General features: G+C 56.7%; 1 protein-coding gene across 18 annotated transcripts in view; it reads right to left on the reverse strand.

Moving 5' to 3' along the window:
• CSNK1E (casein kinase 1 epsilon) overlaps positions 1-16,963 on the reverse strand; it is a 36,007-nt gene extending 19,044 nt beyond the window's left edge. For 3 of the 18 annotated variants that reach the window (XM_070253990.1, XM_014736834.3, XM_070253997.1), the window contains exons 1-2: positions 2,204-4,490; positions 1,897-1,984 (exon numbers count right to left, since the gene is read on the reverse strand). In XM_070253990.1, the coding sequence (XP_070110091.1) occupies positions 1,897-1,972 (76 nt within the window). In that variant the 5' untranslated portion in view covers positions 1,973-1,984; positions 2,204-4,490. Of the gene's footprint in view, positions 1-483; positions 608-1,896; positions 1,985-2,203; positions 4,904-4,995; positions 5,238-16,119 lie in introns of those variants that run through there. The other 15 variants (XM_023631663.2, XM_023631668.2, XM_014736833.3 and 12 more) reach the window with 12 other exon arrangements.
• Between the last annotated feature and the right edge of the window lie 197 nt (positions 16,964-17,160).

The raw sequence follows: 17,160 nt of genomic DNA on the forward strand, positions 1-17,160 counted from the left end.
CCACGCCCTTTGCCTTCAAGCCAGTGACTCCAGGCTTCAGTCCTAAGCCCAAGAGCCTCCATGGTAAAAGGGTCGTTGATACCCACTCCAATTTCAGACAATAAGAAGATAAGTATTCCCTTTCACAGATGGGAATGCTGAAGCTCAGGGAGAGAAAGTGACTTATCCCAGGTCACAGAGCAAACGAGAAGTACACTGGGAACCTGAACTTGGACCTGCCCCCAAACCCCAACCTTCTTCTATCCTGCCCTAAGGAAGGCCTCTTCACAGGCCTTTGCACATTACAACCCTCATTTCCTCACTGGTTCATGCGACAGGCCTTCTCTGAACACCCAATGCAGCCAAGCCACCTGCTGGGCACTGGGGTGTCACCTCCCCTGAAGGACCTTGGAGCCACAGAGGAAACCTTTAAGACAGCTCCAGCCTGCACTGTTTCTTCCCTCTGCTCTGAGCTCCGACGGCGTTTACAGGAGGGTAACCTACCAGGTGCCTGCAGTGAAGTGCACATCTGCCCGGCACTGTACAGTTGACGTGATGCTCTCCCATCGTCATTTCATCGGTGCCTCAAGGCAGCCCTCAGTCAGCCAGGCACCATCGTCATGTAAACCTGAGAGACGGGGACACTGAGCGCAGAGTGGCTGCACAAGGCCAGGTCTGGAACCTGGGTCTGCCACAGGTCACCCTCCCACATTCTGTCTTCTACACTCTCTCAGTGACGTGGATGGCTGTGGGTCTAAAGGCTGCCTTCTCTAGTTTTCGACAGAGCCCTCGGGCGGACAAATGGCCACACTGCCTGTTTCTTCACGTGTGAAGCGAGAATAGTACGGCTCCATCTCTGGAGGCTGCTATGAGGGGAGACCACAGGGAAACGGGGCCCCGCCCGGCACCAAGTGGTGCGCACCCACTCCCTGTCCCCTCGGATGGGGGAGGGGGTGGCTCACTGAAGCAGAGGCCATGCCCCAGGAGCGCAGGGACCCAGGTCACCAGGTAAGAGAAGCCCCGAGCTCTGAATCACAAGCACGGCACACTGACTTGTCAGTTTCCTCTGGCCTGGACAGAACTGGTTTATTCTCCTTTTCCAAAGAGGGAAACAGAGGCAGAGGTGCTTCCAAGGGCACGGGACAGGAATGAGGATAAACCCCAGGCACGAGCCACCTTGCTCAAACAACTCCAATTCAAGACCAACACAGTGTCTCCCCTCCAGACCAACACGTGCCCGGGAAGGCCGGGACTCCTGACTCTGTCCCTCCGGCAGCTGAGAGGGCGGCATTCAAAGGCAAGGGCCCCCTTTCTCCCGGGTCGAGGACAGGGGCAAGATGCAAGCAGTGCATTTAAAATGACAACATGAGAACAAACTCAGACTTTCAACCGGAAGCACATCCGGAGAGAGATCCTAAAAGCTAAGAACCCCCCTTCCCACCTGCGTCACTCCAAAATGTGCCTGGGCTGAATTCCAGTAGACTGGACCACAGGGAGGGGACCTAGCTGGGATCAAGCAGTAGCCCAGGCCTCTTCTGTCAACCAGCATCCTTCTCCCAGGGGGCTAGACAAAGGGGCACAAACTCAGCCTGGGCTTTCCCACGCCCAGTTAGAGACCCATGTCATCTGCTGCTGGAAAGCAGAGCTAAAAATACTCCCCTCTGGCCAGCCTGCAGCAAGTGGGAACCCCGCCTGGCCCTGACTGTGTGAGGAGCCCCTGTGCCTGCCTCCCCTGCAACTTGCTGCTTCCCTGCCACCTGCAGTGGCCCTGGAGACAAAATGACCAAAGCATGCCACTGAAGCTCCAGAACCAAGTTCCAACTTCAGAGCCCCAAATCTCAGCATCTTTCCTCTTCCTTGTCCCCAGAGCTGTCCCACAGGTTCCAGAACCACTGAGCTGGAACCAGGAACACTCACCCAGGTAGATATCTCCAAAGGACCCGCTCCCGATCTTCCGTCCCAGCCGGTACTTGTTCCCCACACGTAGCTCCATGATTCACTCTTGCTGCGGAGGGAAGCAGACACACTGAGGTCAGAGAAGCAGGGAGCTGGGAAAGGGGCATGGGCTGCTGGACCCCAGCCTGCCCCCACCAAAGGCCAGGCAAAGCCACAAGGACCTTGGGAGACCAACATTCTCCCTCCCACTGTCCAGGAAGGGATTTGACCTCGTACTGCCTGGGGGCAACCAGGTATCAGGTGACCCCCCCCCCACCCCCCAACTCACGTAGGGAATAGCTGAGGCAAGCTTAGAACAGGTGCCTGCATGGCCAGGCAGAAGGTGGAACTGGAGACCAGGCCTGGAAAGAAACAGCCAAGCCAGCACCTTGGGGGCGGGGGGCACTCATTTGGGGACCCTCCAACAGGAGCCTCTCAAGGGCAGGCCAGTCACAATGGCCAAGACCCTGAAAAGAAAATCAAGGACAAAGGGGGTGACAGAAAGGGGGGACACAGGAGCTGATCATCCTGGGGGTGCTACCATGGCAACCACCAGCAAGTTCCAATCGCCAGGGGACAGGACGAGACGAACGGAAGACCCCAAAGGGGCTCCACAGGCCCTTTAGGACTCAGAAATGCCAGGGTCCCCCCGCCGCATCTCCACTCCAGGCTTCTAGCACCAACAAGTGGAGGGCAGTCCTCCCCAGTGTGGCCTGGTCTTCCCAGAGGCCAGATCTTGCCAGTTTGCAATGTGCCCTGCAGGAGAGAGGTCTCCTCCCCAACTCACGGGGAGGGATGGGGGACCCCTAAGATCTCAGAGTGTCTACAAGAGGGCTAGTGTAGAAAACTACCCAGAGGGGCCTCCCTCTGCAGACAGGGCACTCAGGCCCAGAGAGGCCATGCCACCCGCCCCACACGCCCCAGCACAATTCAGTGGCAGAGTCTCCTTACCTAGGACCCACACTAGGATCCCGCTGCCCCACCTGGCTGCCTCCCACCCTCACAAACAGGACTCACTTATTTCATGCCAGGGGCAGGAGGCAAAACAGGAAGACGGAAAAACAGCTGTGCTAGGCACAGGGGCTCTGCCGCTTCCACATGCCAAGTGCGACCCCTAAAAGCCAGACCCACCTGGGAGGGCAGAGACTGATTCCACACTCTGTCAGGTTGCAGCTCGCCCCCTCGGCAGAGGCAAGGAGCCCGTAGCTCCTGCACAGGAGAGACATCCAGCCCCAGCATCTAGCTCCGGGGTAGCTGCCACCAAGCCCTTCACCAATGGCCACGAGGAAGTAGCCTCCACCCGGGCGGGCCAAACTCTGGGCTCTCACCCAAGGGCCTCTGCCCACACGCCTGGCTGGTCCCAGCTGAGGGACCATGGCTGCCAGCAGAACACACTCCACATTTGCAGGGAACTCACATGCCACACACCTCACACACACACTGTCCTGTGTGTACACTCCAAAGGAAGGAAGAAAAGCAGACACACACTGTGAGCTCCACAGGGGGTGGGTGGGGGGCCAGCGGGTGTGCACACACACAAACACACACACCCCCATTCCGTTTTCTGCCAATGCCAATTCAGAGACCACACATGGCAGCCGGGAAAGCCGCAGGTTAGGAAAGGCACATAAATATACCCGCATCCTATATTACATAAATACCCACACCGGGTTATATAAATACCATGCCCTCCGCCTGGGAGTCTTACATAAATACACTGCACATGACCCCCAGCCCCCCCCACCCGCCGGGCTGTGGGCAGGGAAGGGGAGAAGAGGGGGTGCCAGCAATGACCCCACAGGTGGGCACCACTGCTCTGTGCTGGCCACCCAAACCCCCCATGGCCTCTCCCACACTCGGGGGTCGGACCCTAGCAGAGCCTTGGCTGTGCCAGCAGTGTCCCCCAAAAAGCCCCCCTCCCAGAGGAGAGAAGAAAGGATTGAGTCAGGACTGGGAGAGGCTTTCCAGCTCTGTGCTGCTTCTCCATGGTGGGGGGCGGGGGCCGGGCTGTAAATGAAGTTAAAAAAAAAAAAGGTGGACATGGAGATTCCGGAGTTTCAGTTGGTTAAAAAAATTAGACAAACTACCAAGCAGCACAGAGCAGGGCAGCTTTCTCACTCCCTGCCCCCTCCAGCCAGGGCCCTTGTCACTGGACCATTAAAATAAAAATCGGAGGGACACCCTGGACACGAAGGCAGAGCAGCCCCAAACAGGCATTTATTGGGGGCAAGCTGGACCCTCTGGATTCCCTTCCCCTCTCCCCAAATTCTCCCCGAGGGCGCCTGCACCAAGAAGAAAATATGCAAGAGAACTAGGGGAAAAGTTGGGGAGGGGGCTCACCCCGCTTTGAGTTTGGGTGTGCAGAGGCGCCCGGCAGTCCCCTCTCGCCAGACACCCAGCACAAACATAGTTTTCTGTTCCACAGAGACTTGCAAAACACGGATTCCCACACGCAGACATGGGAGAATCCGATCTGGTAAATAACCCCCACCCCTTTCTTTCTCTCGACAAAGGAAAACAGAATCGGTGGCTGGGTGACCGCACACCCCATCACCTCCGGGCCCCCCGGCGCCCCCATCCAATGCGGGACCAGCCTTGCTGACCCCCAGGTCCCGGGGTCCCGAGCCAAGAGAGAAGGGGGGGCGCAGCCGATTGTCCGGGGAAGCGTGCAGAAGCCCGGGGTTCGGCCGAGAAGCCCGAATGCACGGTAGCGGGTGCCCGCAGCACCCCAGTCCCGGAGCCCCCTCCCTCGGCGTCCCCAAAGCACAGCCCGGGGTGGCCGCCGCGGCCGGCTGGGCCTGGAAGGGTCCAGCTGGGGGAGGGGGCGGCGGGCCGGTCGGGGGCCTCCCCCCGGCGAGCCTGCAAAATGATAGTCACCCTCCTCCTCCTCCTCGTCCCCAGCCGCGCCTTTGTCCTCGCCGGCCGAGCGGGCGGGCCGGCCTGCCCCCCACCCCGAGCGCGGCCGCGCGTGTGTCCGCCCGCCCCTCCCCTCCCTCTCGCGCAAAAACAAAGAGGCGGAGGGAGCCCCGTTTCCCCCCGGGTTTGCGCCCCTCCGCGGGCCCGCGGACCCCCAATATTTACCCCGCCGGGAAGGCGCCGGTGCCGGGCCGCTGCTCGGGGGGCTGCCGCGGGCGGGGGCGGCCCGCCGGGGCGGATGCCGGAGGATTCGCGGAGCCGCCCGGCGCGCCAGCCTCTCCCGGCCCAGCCGCCGCCGCCGCCGCTGCCGCCGCCGCGCTCCGCTCCGCTCGGCCCGGCCGGCCGCTGGCTCTGGGCTCTCGCCGCCGCCGCCGCCGCCGCCCTCCTCCGGGCCCTCCTGCCCGCCCGCCCCCGCCGCCGGCTCGCGCGCTCCCGCCCGGCGCGCCCCCGCCGGCTCCCATTGAGCCCCGGGCCCGCCCGCTGATGTCATCCCCGGCCCGCCGCCGCCGCCGCCCCGGAGGATTTAAAGGGCCCGCGCCCTCGGCGCCCGGGGCCGCCGGGGGGCCGCAGCCGGCAAACACGGTTCCCCAGCTCCGCGGGGAGCGCCTCGCGGGAGCGCGGGCTCAAGTGTGGGGCCGGGGAGCACACACAGGCACTGATGCCCGGATGCGGTCGAGGGCACAGGTGGACACAACTGGGTGGGGTGCGGAGGAGGAGGGCGCGCAGAAAGCTGGAGTTTTCTAGACCTAAAGCCTCCTCTCCCCGCTGCCGGGTTGTCTCTCCTCTAAACCCAAAGCAGCGGCCCCCTCCGAGGCCAGCGGATATGCCCCATACTGCCACCCGAGAATGCTGAGAGTTGGGGGCTCGCTCCGCCTTCAGGCATTCTCCGAGTGCTGCGGAGAACACAGGCCAGGTTGATTCAGGGGTCACCGGTTTCCCAGGACAGCAAGAGATGGAAGGACGCTGACAGAAGGCCCGGGGGGGGGGGGGGGGGGGGTGGCCTGGGCTCAGCTACCCTCTCCTGCCGTGGAGCAATCAAAGGCAGAGACCTTTTCTTCTCCCTCATCCGTCTTCCAGCAGCTCAAACTGTGGTGGGCACAGAGCAGACCCTCAAACCCTAATCCTGTTCTCACTCGTTTACTGAGGGACCCCACACGCTGCCCTGGAACCAACACTTGAGTCAGGATCCAGAGTGGTGCACGTTTAGTCACCTCCCAGCTCTGGGCTTCAGTTTCCATAACTGCAAATGGAGAAGAAGAACGCCTGGCTCCCCAGGTCACTGGGAGGAGTAATGAAGGCTTCCTACCGGCTTCCAGAGCGGCCAGTGCAAGGTCCCAGGGCAGAGTGATTAAAGAGATGATATTTACACTTTGCCATGCAGAGCTCCAAATTATGACACACATCCATTCACACACACAGCTGTGACTGTGGACGCACAAAATGCCGGAGTACACTCATGCAATCCCGGAAGCATGGTTCCTGAGAAGAGTCACTTCCATAATAACTGCATCTTCCCTCGAGCCTGAGGGACTTAGTCACACACTGTCCAAACTGGCAGGAGCCCCACAAACCAGGTTCTTCTTTCACAGCCCAGAGAGGGGAAGGGGTTTGCCAAGGATCACACAGCGCAGCAAGATGGCTCTTTTCTCCCAATGGTCTCAGAGAAGCTGAGTCTATCATCAGCCCATTTCCACGAGCAGGAGAGTGAAGACAACCCTTCTCCCAGGAGAGGTCTGCAGCAGTCAACTGGGGACCTGTCCTCAGTGCTGCCTTCGCTGGAGCAGGGGGTCACCAGCCAAGGTGATGGGCTTTGCTTGGCCTGCAGGGTTTTTTTTTTTCTGCTGTTTTTTAATTTTGTTTTGTTAATTGATTCCCAATGTTTTAAGATGGGAAGATACCATAGTACGGATACATAGCCCCAGCTTGTCTTGAAGCACCAGGAGAACCGGCCACTCTGGACCCAAACTCTTGCTGGGCCCTGGCCACGCTCAGCCGGCCTTAGCAGCAGCTACCCTCTTTGGTCACAGCCCAAGAGCCCCAACTTGTTGCCTCACTTCAGCTTCTCTGACCCATTTTTAGGACTCCCTTCGTCCCCTGGAAGTCCCCGAGTGTGGCCCTGTCCTAGAGTCGGCCACCGCACTTCCCCACCAGCGCCCTTCCCTTCGTCGTCTGTTTTCATCCCAACCCTGAACCCCGAGACTCTGCTCCCGGTGTCCCAGGGATGCCAGCCTTTGCTGCGGCCACACGTTCTCCTCAAGTGAGACAATGGGCCCAGGCCTGGGGCCCAGGCAGAGGGACCCTGGCACTACGGAGCAGGGCGGAATGCACCCCTGTGTCCTCCATCCTATTAAAAAGAAACAACAAGCCCAAAATGGAGTTGTTTAGGCTAAGCCCCACCAAGACTTAATACCTCCCCTAATTGCCTCTCCCGGGAGTGGAGTTTTAAACCAATCAGTCTGGAATTTCCTGGTCAACACCAGCAGTGAGGTAATCTGCTTGAGAAGACCCCCAGCCTTCCCCTAAGGGAAAGTGATCTTGCCTGAAATACTAGCTTTGTTAACCTCTTTGTCTCATCCTTGTCTGCCTGTAAAAATCTTCCATTTTGTACAACTCCTCCGAGCTCCTGTCTGTTTCCTGGAGGGGCTGCTGCCCTATTCATGAATCGCTGAATAAAGCCATAGATCTTTAAATTTACTGCATTGAATTTTTGCTCTTCAACAATTCTCAACATCCCAACCTTCCAACCTGGGCCCTGGTTCCCGGTTATGGGCCCTCCCTCCCCAGGAAGGGACTGTGCATCTGCAGCACCTACTAAGCCCCTGGCCCTCGGAGAGGTGGTTCTCCGTTTAATCCTACTCTCTTCTTTCCCTTGGTTGATAGACAGGGAGTCCGAGGTTCCTAACAGCGCTTGCCTAAGGGCACGCGTTAACCACCAGGATGTCCCACATGCCCCTCCCAATCTTGTCACTCGCCCCCCTCCCCATTCCAAAATTTGTAACCACCACCAGGAGCCCCACTGAAGATCCTGGTCAGTAACCCGGACCAGTCTTAAGACCCATTCCTGCCCCCATGGAATGGGGTCTCTCCTGCTGTCTCTCCCGCTGTCCCACCCACTCCCTCCCTTGGAAGAAAGCTCCCCACACCCTGTCCTTGAGGAGCTGTGAGTTCTCCTTCCTCCTGCCCTCGAAGACCAGCCCGTGGGTCCTTCAAAGGAGCTATGCAGCTCAGCTCTAAGGAGAAAAAGACATGAGACAAAACCCAGGAATGGAGGCAGTTCCAAGGGAAAGAAATCTTGTTGAGTTCTAGCAGCCTCTGGGCCTGACTTCTCTCTCCAGACTAGGTTCTCAATGATTCCTCCTGGGACTTAACTCCCAACTTTAAAGCCCAAGGGTGTGGCCAGCTTAAGTACCCCTAGCCATTCTCCTTGCACACCTACCCACCCACCCACCCACTGGCCCAGAAGATGCCATCAGGCCTGGAACAATAGGTGTCAGTGAAGTCCCAGCTCACATGTCCCACCCTGGGTTTTAGCTGTTCGGCACGGGTCAGGAGGAGCGGTTCCCCCAGCACCTTTCCAGTCCGACGTTTTGTACCTGTCTCCTTGGCACCCTAGAGCATGGGGCTGGGGATCTCAAGGACAGTCCTGGAACTGCCAGACCACGAGGATGATACCGCCATGAAACCAAACATGGGCAGAAAGATTTCAGTGTCTCCCAAAGGGATCAGCAGCCTGAGTCTTGACTGTGGGCACCAAGGATTTACTACACATCAGGGAGGGGCCTTAAAACGCCCTACACAAGCTTTCCCCTGAGGCTGTCCTCCAGCCTCAGGGCCTTAGCCCTGGCTGTTCCCACTGCCTGGTATGCTTTTCCCTCTGATATCCACAAGGCTCATTTCCTTACTTCCCTCAGGTCTTGACTCCCAAGTCGCCTTCACAGGGAGGCCTTGCAGCCCTCCTGACGTAAGATTGCAGCCCACCTAGGGCACTGCCTCCCCCTTCTCTGCTTCCTGGCACTGACCACCATGCCACATATTCTACAGGGTCGTATCTGAATTTTGTTTTGGTTGGCATCCTCCACTGAATATAAGCTGCACGAAGACAGGGAGTTAATGCTATTTGGGGGCACCACTGCGTCACACAAGAATAGTATCTGGCACGTAGGAAGTATTCAACAAATATTTGCGAGATGAGTGAATGGATCGACTGTGAAGGGACAGCCTCCACTGTCTCTGACAAAATGTGAAGAGCCACATTTATTGAGCACCTACTGTGTGCCAGGCCCTCCACGAGACATGTTACCTGCCCTGACTGGTTCAACCCTCACATCTACCCTCAGTGGAGGGAGGGCCTGGCGGAGCCAGCGCCCTTAACCCCTTTGCCCAGGCTAGCGGAGAACGCAGTGGCAAGACAACTCCCCACCCCCTCCCTCAGGACCTCGAGCCCCTCTACCGGAGAAGCAATTCTGGGCCCCAGCCCAGAGCCGCAAGGGCCCATGGGGCTCATTTATTCCAACGCCGTCATTTCACAGGTGGCAACTGAGACCCGCCTTGCTCACGGTCACAGGGGAGGCCCCAGACGGTAGCACACTGTGGTTAAGAAACTGGCCTCCAGTGCTGACTCTGCCGCTTTTTAACTGTGTGACCCCAGGAAACTTCCTTAAATTCTCTGAGCCTCGTTTGTAAAATGAAGATAACACAGATGATCCTGCGCAAAAACAACTCGGCCCAGAAGCAGCCCCGAGTAAGAGGAAGATGTTGACACTGTTACTGTTCTGAGGAGCAGACAGGGAGTAAAACCTGGACTTGGACTTCTAGCACCACAGGCTGCATCTCCAGCTTCTTCTCTCCTCGCTCCACCTGCCCTGCAGGGGCCACCAGCAGCCCCTTTGAGGTGGGGGGTGGGTTGCAGGTGGGCAAACCTGGGTGGACCCAGGTGAGCCGCTGGCCTTGCCCACCCTCTGTCTTCACCCATCATCTTGGCTCTACGAGGACCCTGCAGGAAGTTTCTCTGGGGTCCTCCTCTTCTCAGCGGCTACTTGGGTCTCTCCCAAGACCGCTGAGGGTCAGCGGCCCACACGGGCTCTGCTCCAAGTGGTCCTGCTCAGGGATGCCAGCCCGGGACTGCTGCCCTTGTGCATCCTCCTCACGCAGCGAGGCCTTGGCTCCTGGCCCCCAGGCCCTTCCACAATGTTCCACCCATCCTGACTGCTCCCGGGGCAGTGCTCCATCTCTAGTTGGCACCATGGCCCTGGCTTCTGCAGACTCCACTGCTTTTAGACATTTCTCCCAGGTGACCCCCCCACACCGCCATGCCTGGCCAGGTCATTCCCGGCAGTGGCGCCTCCCTCCTCCTCTGTCTTCAGTGGAGAGGTGGGGGTGGGGGTGGGGGTGGGGGGCCAGGGGCCCAGAGGCCCGGGTTCGAGTCCCAGGTCAGCCACTGCAGTTCAGCAGGACCTTGAAGAATTCACAGCCCCTCTCTGGGGGGCTGGACAAGGTGACCTCGAAGGCTCTTTCTTCAGTCTCCCCATCTGCAGAGTAAGAACTGGCCTGGTGGGGAAGGGCTCTGTGTGCTCTACATCCGGAGCGCTCTGTTGAGAAAGATCCTCAGCTCACACACATCAGCTCGCTCGGTGGCAAGGGCTCTCTCCCCACCCCCCCACCCCCCATTCAGAACAGTGCATTTCCTATCAGCTCTTCCTCCCAGCTGTATTCTGAACCCAGCCACCTCTCACCGTGTGCGCTTTTCACTCAGACGCTATAGCGGTCTGTTAACTGGTGAGATCACATCCCTCAACTACCGAAAATTCACCAATGGCCCCCTCTGTCCTTAGTGTGAAATTTACATTCTTTCCCAGGCCTGCTATGATCTGGCCCCTCCCTTCCTCTCAGACTCCATGTCAAACCTCGCTCCCCCGTCTTCTTTCATTTCATCACCCCACAGGGCCTTTGCACTTGCCGTTCCTTCTGCCTAGAATTATCTCCCCTCAGATCTTTAAATGGCTGCCTCCCACTCATGGTTCAAGTCACGACTCAAAAGTCGCCTCCTCACAGAGGCCTTCCTTGACCACACCATCTTAAGTGGGCCCCCCTCCTTCTGTCCCTCTCTACTGGATTGCTCTGCTTTATTTTCTTTATGGCACTTACTACAGGCTGAAAACATTAACTTGCTTATTTTTAATGCCCTTGAACACCAGTTCTGAGAGAAAGAAACCCTCCTATAGGTGTTCCTCTGGGTGCTCAATTGGTAATGTGTGCCCCATAAACACTTGTGCAGTGCGTGACTTCTGCCATGGGTGTGTGGTCGTTGGGGGTGGGGGGAGGGGGAGGCAGGGCCTGGCACTTTCCATCCCTGGGCCAGACAGTGCCACACAGCCTTCCCTCAGGGACAGGCCTTATCCGTGGCTTCTCCCCATCCCCCCCCCCTTCTCTGGTGGGCTCTCGGCCCTCCCACCTCCACTGGGGCAAACCTCTCTGGGGATTCCTAATGCTGCTGGGCTTCTCGGCGGGAATTCACTCTCAGAGGAGCTAGGAACACCTGTCCCATGTCCCATAGGCACAGGAAGCACTGAAAATACCCCAGCCTCACCAAAGGGCCACGTCATCTTCCTTCAACTTGGCCTGTCACCTCACTGCCCCTCTGGGCTCACCTGACCCCTCTGCTGGGCACAACCTCTCTGTTTGCATGGCTGGCAACCCTCTCCAAACCTTGCTGCTTCCATCCTCTGGGAACCGAAGGAATCTCACACCCAGGACACACAAGCGCTCATCAGCCTGGCCAGGGGATGGTGATGACGGCCACGGCTAATAGTCCCCATTCCCACAACAACACTTCTCAACTCAGCAGAGTTGGTGCGATTCATCATCTCCTTGCCGAGTCACATGTTTGTCCACAAACATTTCCTGATGCCAACTCCTCACGGGGCCTGAGAGAGCCACACTGGACCCTGCCCCCCAGGAGCTGACAACCCACCTGCGGGGGCTGGGTGCACACACAGGAAAGATGGACTAACAACACCAGAGAGAACACGCTGAACAATTGGTGCCACAGGACGGATCCACGTGGCCTGGCGTCAGTGGAGGCGCCAAGGAGTGGCAAGCCACCCCTCTCACCCGCCACCTGGGGCGTTCTATGAGATGCACGCCTGGGTTTTCTTAACTTTATGGGAAGCACTACACAAATACAGTGTCCAGATAAGTCCCCAGCCCCCTTCTAACCCTGATGCCCCCTAAGCCCCTTCTACGGAGAAAGGTGGGAGTCATCCCTGGGGAGGGTGGGAGGAGGCGGGGCTTGAAGGTGGCTAGACTTGGAGGGTGGAGAGACGGCCGCAGGCTGAGGAGGAACAGCCAGAGTGGACATGCCGTGGAAGGAACCTCAGACATTCTGAGCCAGGGGCCCGCGGCGGGGAGACCAGTCAAACGGCCTCTGGGCTCCCCCTCCCTGGGGGGAGAAGGCTGAAGGCAGGTGGAGTCTCTAACCCCAAGCAGCTAAGTATGAATTTCTCTACTGGTTTTGCTGAGAACAGTTTGAATTTTCCACATGGACGGGAAGAAGAGGGAGAGAACAAGCAAACTAGTATTTGTTGGACAGACGACGTGCCAGGCCCCACACTGGGCACTCGTTATCAGACCTTGTTCAATTCCACAAGAGTCTTATGAGCAGAGGATCACCCCAGCCGTTTTACAAGTAAAACCCAAGGCTGAGAGTTTAAGAGAATCTGACCTACTGTTGGTAAAGTTTACCAAGGACTCCAACTGACCCCTCCAGGCCCACTCTGGAGCCTCCCTCTGCCTTGGGGACTGCACCCTAATCTGCCTTTATCTCCCCTGGTGCACGCCAGCTGGGACCTGCCCATGTATCTGAGGCCCCACTGAATGACATCCTTACTGTTCAGGACACTATGAGTTCGCTAGCCCACTCTGGAAGCGTCCAGGGGACTCTGGTGACCACTATCGTAGCTGACTTCAGAGGAGGTACCAGCCCCTCAGGAAGCTCACTAAGTGATCCACTGGGAGGTGGGAAGGAAAAACTGGAATTGGTATTCTTATTTGGTTTTTCATCTTAGCCTTCCAGATATTCTATTTTAGGGGCCAGCCTGGTGGTGCAGCAGTTAAGTTCACATGTTCTGCCCCGTGGCCCGGGGTTCGCCGGTTCGGATCCTGGGTGTGGACCTATGCACCGCTTGTCAAGCCATGCTGTGGCAGGCATCCCACATATAAGTAGAGGAAGATGGGCATGGATGTTAGCTCAGGGCTAATCTTCCTCAAAAAAAACCCCCAAAACTCCAGATATTCCATTTTAACGTATGTTTTATAATGCACCCAGTAGCACAGGGGAACATATATACCTAAGTTATAACAAATATATGTACATTTGAATACAAAATGCATGCTCAAAAATATTTGCACAGACTGGGTATGCAACCATAGTTTGCATTAGCGTTTGCGGCCCCCTGCAATGAGTTCTCACTTGACAGGCAGTGGGGATAGAGACCCTCCTTCAACAAGCTGGGTTCAAATCCTTAATTGGCTACTTCTGGGCTTGTCGCTGGGCGAGTTTACAGAAACTTCTAAGCCTCAGTTTCCTCATCTCAGAAATGGGAGTGGCAAAAGCACCCAACTCAACTGGATGAAAAGAGACGATGGACATAAAGCCCGTGGCCCCGAGCCTGACACCTGGATGAGAGACACAGTTATTATTAAATCAGTTACAGGGAGCAGAGCCGGGCCTGGCCTGGGCCCTGTGGTGGGCCCTGCCCTGGCGGAGTGTGTCTGCTCTAGGAGACCCAGAACCCAGAAGAGGTCATTATAAATCAGGGTGACCAGGGTTAAGACAGGGATCGGGACATCAACAGAATGTGGGCATTCTCCCAGAAAGTCCTGATGGCCCGGGCAGAAGACAACGACATAGATGTATTTGGGAAAATTGACATGTATCAAATCAGACGCCATCTTAGGCTAAAGAGGCAGCCCCGTGCAGGGGTGACGGGGGTGGGCGATGGGGTTAGACCCCTTGGCATTGAACCCTGGCTCCACTTGGGCAACTTACTTACCCTGTCTGTGCCTCAGTTTCACCATCTGTAAAACAGGGATGATAGTGGACCCATTTCCCAGTATCGCTCTGAAGCACTTAGAACAAAGGCTGGCCAGTGAGGCCCTCGATAAGTATTAGCTGTCAGGTTCTTGAATGGACCAGTGGCAGAGGAGTGGATGTTTCAGAAAATGTCAATTCCCAGGCCCAAGGCAGGGACTTGATTCCGGGTCCTGGGGCTGACTGTCATTCTAAATGACTCAGAATTGTGACTATGCAATGGACCATCTCCAGTTTTCTGTGAATTGGAAGGTTACGTCCCCAATTCTGTTTCGGAACATCAGAGACCCCAGACACCCAATTGCTAGAGGAGTGTGACGTCCTTATTCCTGTCCTGGAGTGAGAGGCCTGGCAGGAAGAGACAGTCCCAGAGAGTTGCAGACCCCCACTACGAGATTTTCTGGACCCTTAGGAGCTGCCGCCAGGGCACAGAGCCCTTTCTCATCCAGCGGGAGCACGAAAGCCAAGTTAGGAGAACAGAGCAAATCCTCCCAGGTCTACAAACAGATGGCTCAGGGGCGTGTGGATTTCCCACCCTAAGTGAGACACGGCCACAGGGGCCTGTCTGGTTAAGCTGACCATTACCCAGGCCCCCCTCTGAAGATGGCCAGAGAGTCAAGAAGATGAGGGGTCAGGGTGGCTGGGGTGTACGACCAGGAATTGAACAGGCCCCTAAAATTGGAAGGAGGCTCTGCTACCTGTCGATGGATGGGCCTGGCAGCAGGTACCGAGTAGGCAGGTGGGGAGTTATCCTCATTGCACAGATGAGGAAACGGAGGCCCTGTTGTCTCTAGGCACACCTTAGCCTGGTTCAGGCACAGCCAATGACTCGCCCCTGACCTCCTCCTTCCCTGACATCAAGTAGTCTCTGGCGCAGAGACCCCTGGGGGAGTTAGGCGCCCTGGCGTCCAAACCTGCTCTGTGACTGCTCCTTGTGTGGATGCCGAACAAATTACCTGTCCTCTGAGCCTCAGTTTCCTCATCTGTACAAGGAGTTGATTGCTCAGCTCCATCTCGGCCTCCCCTCCTACTTTTCTTCCAATCCCCTCACTCAGAAGTGCTTCCAGGAGCTCACCCCAAGGAGCTGAACCCATCTGGGGGCCTGGAGGTCACGACCCCGCCTCAGGGACCCTGTTTGTGCCTGATGCACACAGAGCAGATGTGGACCATGCCTGCTGGTTCGTGCCCACCTGCCCCGGACCCAGAGACACCTCCATTCTGAGGGTTTTCCCAAGAGCCCATCCCCTTCTCCCCAGCTCTTTTTCTGCTCTGGTCCCTCAGCAGCTTCGGCTGGTCCAGATTCCTGCTTCAAACTCACAAACATAGGGACCATTTTTCTGCCAGAACTGGGGGTGGGGGAGGTGGGGGCTTTTCTACATAAATTGGCTCACCTAATCGTCACAACACTCTGGAGAAGTAGCTTTATGTATGCACTTCCCAGATGTGGAACTGATGCTTAGACAGAGCAGAGCTCTTTCCCAAGGTCCCACTGTTGGAGGCAGAGATTTTGGGCTGTCTGACCCAGACCCACGTTTTTTCTATTACACCTCCTCGTCTCCCTCTCAAACCCTTCCTTCAAGTGTTCTGAATGGTACCTGACTATGGCCCATCCCTCAAATAATATGTAAATGTGACATTATGCAGCCATTAAAAATAATGATGACATATACACGAATGACTAATAACAACACAAGAAAATGCTTATGACACAATGTTAAGAGAGTTTTGAAAAGCAAGACACAAAAATTGTAAATACAGTATAATCAAATTATACTAAAATGATTGTGCATAGAAAAAAGACTGAAAGGAAATACACCAAAACAGCCCCGGTGGCTTTGTCTGTGTCTTGGTAGCATGGGCGATTTCTTTCCTGCTAGTCTCCTTTTGCCAGATAGTCAATCACTGCATATTTTACAAGGAAGAAAAAATATTATGTAAAAAAATAATAAATTTGTGGTTGAAATATTTGGAAACCTGCTGTTTCCTCTTCAGCGTCGTCTCCGTCAAATCCCTCCAAAGCCTGTTTTCAGGACAACGTGACTATGACCAAGAGACAAGGTAGGAGTTTGGGGAGCAACGCGTTCCTCCACAGACTCACGCCCAGCTCCTTCTCTTTGACCAGGGTCTGCTCTCCGTCGAGTGAGGACCCCCACCCCGGACCCTCCTCCCAGCCCCAAGTAGGAGCTTCTGCTGACGCTCACCTGACACTCGCGGGTCGGCCTCCGAGATGCGAGATGCGCACACCTGTCCCTCCAGGTGAGGACTCGGCGAGGACGCCGCGCGCCGGGAGGAGGAAGCCTGCCGGGGGCGGGGTCGTGACGTCAGCCATCCAGCCCCGCCCCGGCCTCCAGGCCACGCCCCGGCTTCCCGGGTCCCCGGGGGTTCGTGCTTCTCAAGCTTGCGGGGTGAGGTGCGTGCGACACTTCCCCCGACGCGCAGGAGCCACGTGAGCCGGTCCACCGGCCATCAGCCGGGCCTGCCTAAGGGAACCTCCAAGGTGGCCCTTGGGGGTGGGCGGACTGAAAGGGGAGATTCTAACTCTTCCAGAACCAGGATCCCTGTGAGAATCCGAGAAAGAGCTGGGACGCCCCCCCCCCCCCCCCCCCCCCGACTCCCTACCTCACCTCCCCACCTCCACCCCTGGTTTACACAGAACCGGGCCTCGGATTCCAGGTTCAAATCACCTGGAGTAAAGACTGACTTCCAGAGGGACAGAGGGAGCCTTGATTCCCCTAGTGTTTTCTTCTTATCCCACGCCCTGTGCTTCTCCAGACCCTGCCTCCGACGCTTCCTGCTAAGGAACCGGGGGGAGGTGGTGAGTGGCTGAGAAGTGTGATCCTAGTCCTTGAGGGTTAAGGAAAGTTGTCCTGGCATCTAACACCTGTAGTCAGGAAACTGTTTCCGTCTTTGCAGTATCTGAGATTGTTTATATTTGGCAAAGTTCTGTGTTGAAAATGCCATCCTGCCGGAGGGGGCCAAAATAGGTTTCACCCATCCAAGAACTTAAAAAATGTGCTTGCCCTTGGACCCAGCAGTTCCATTTCTGGAAATCTATCTTAAGGAAGTTGTCCAGAATACATACTCATTACGGAGTTCCTCATAAGGGTAAAAATCGAAACTAGTCTTAAGCGTCCACTGCGGGGGTGGGGTGGGTGAACAGCACAACCCACAATGGAATATTACTCAACCATTAAAAGTTATGTTTACAAACAGCTTATAATATGAGGAAATACGTTAAAATA

Source organism: Equus caballus, chromosome 28 (assembly GCF_041296265.1).
Source record: "Equus caballus isolate H_3958 breed thoroughbred chromosome 28, TB-T2T, whole genome shotgun sequence".
In the NCBI taxonomy this organism is placed as follows: Eukaryota; Metazoa; Chordata; class Mammalia; order Perissodactyla; family Equidae; genus Equus; species Equus caballus.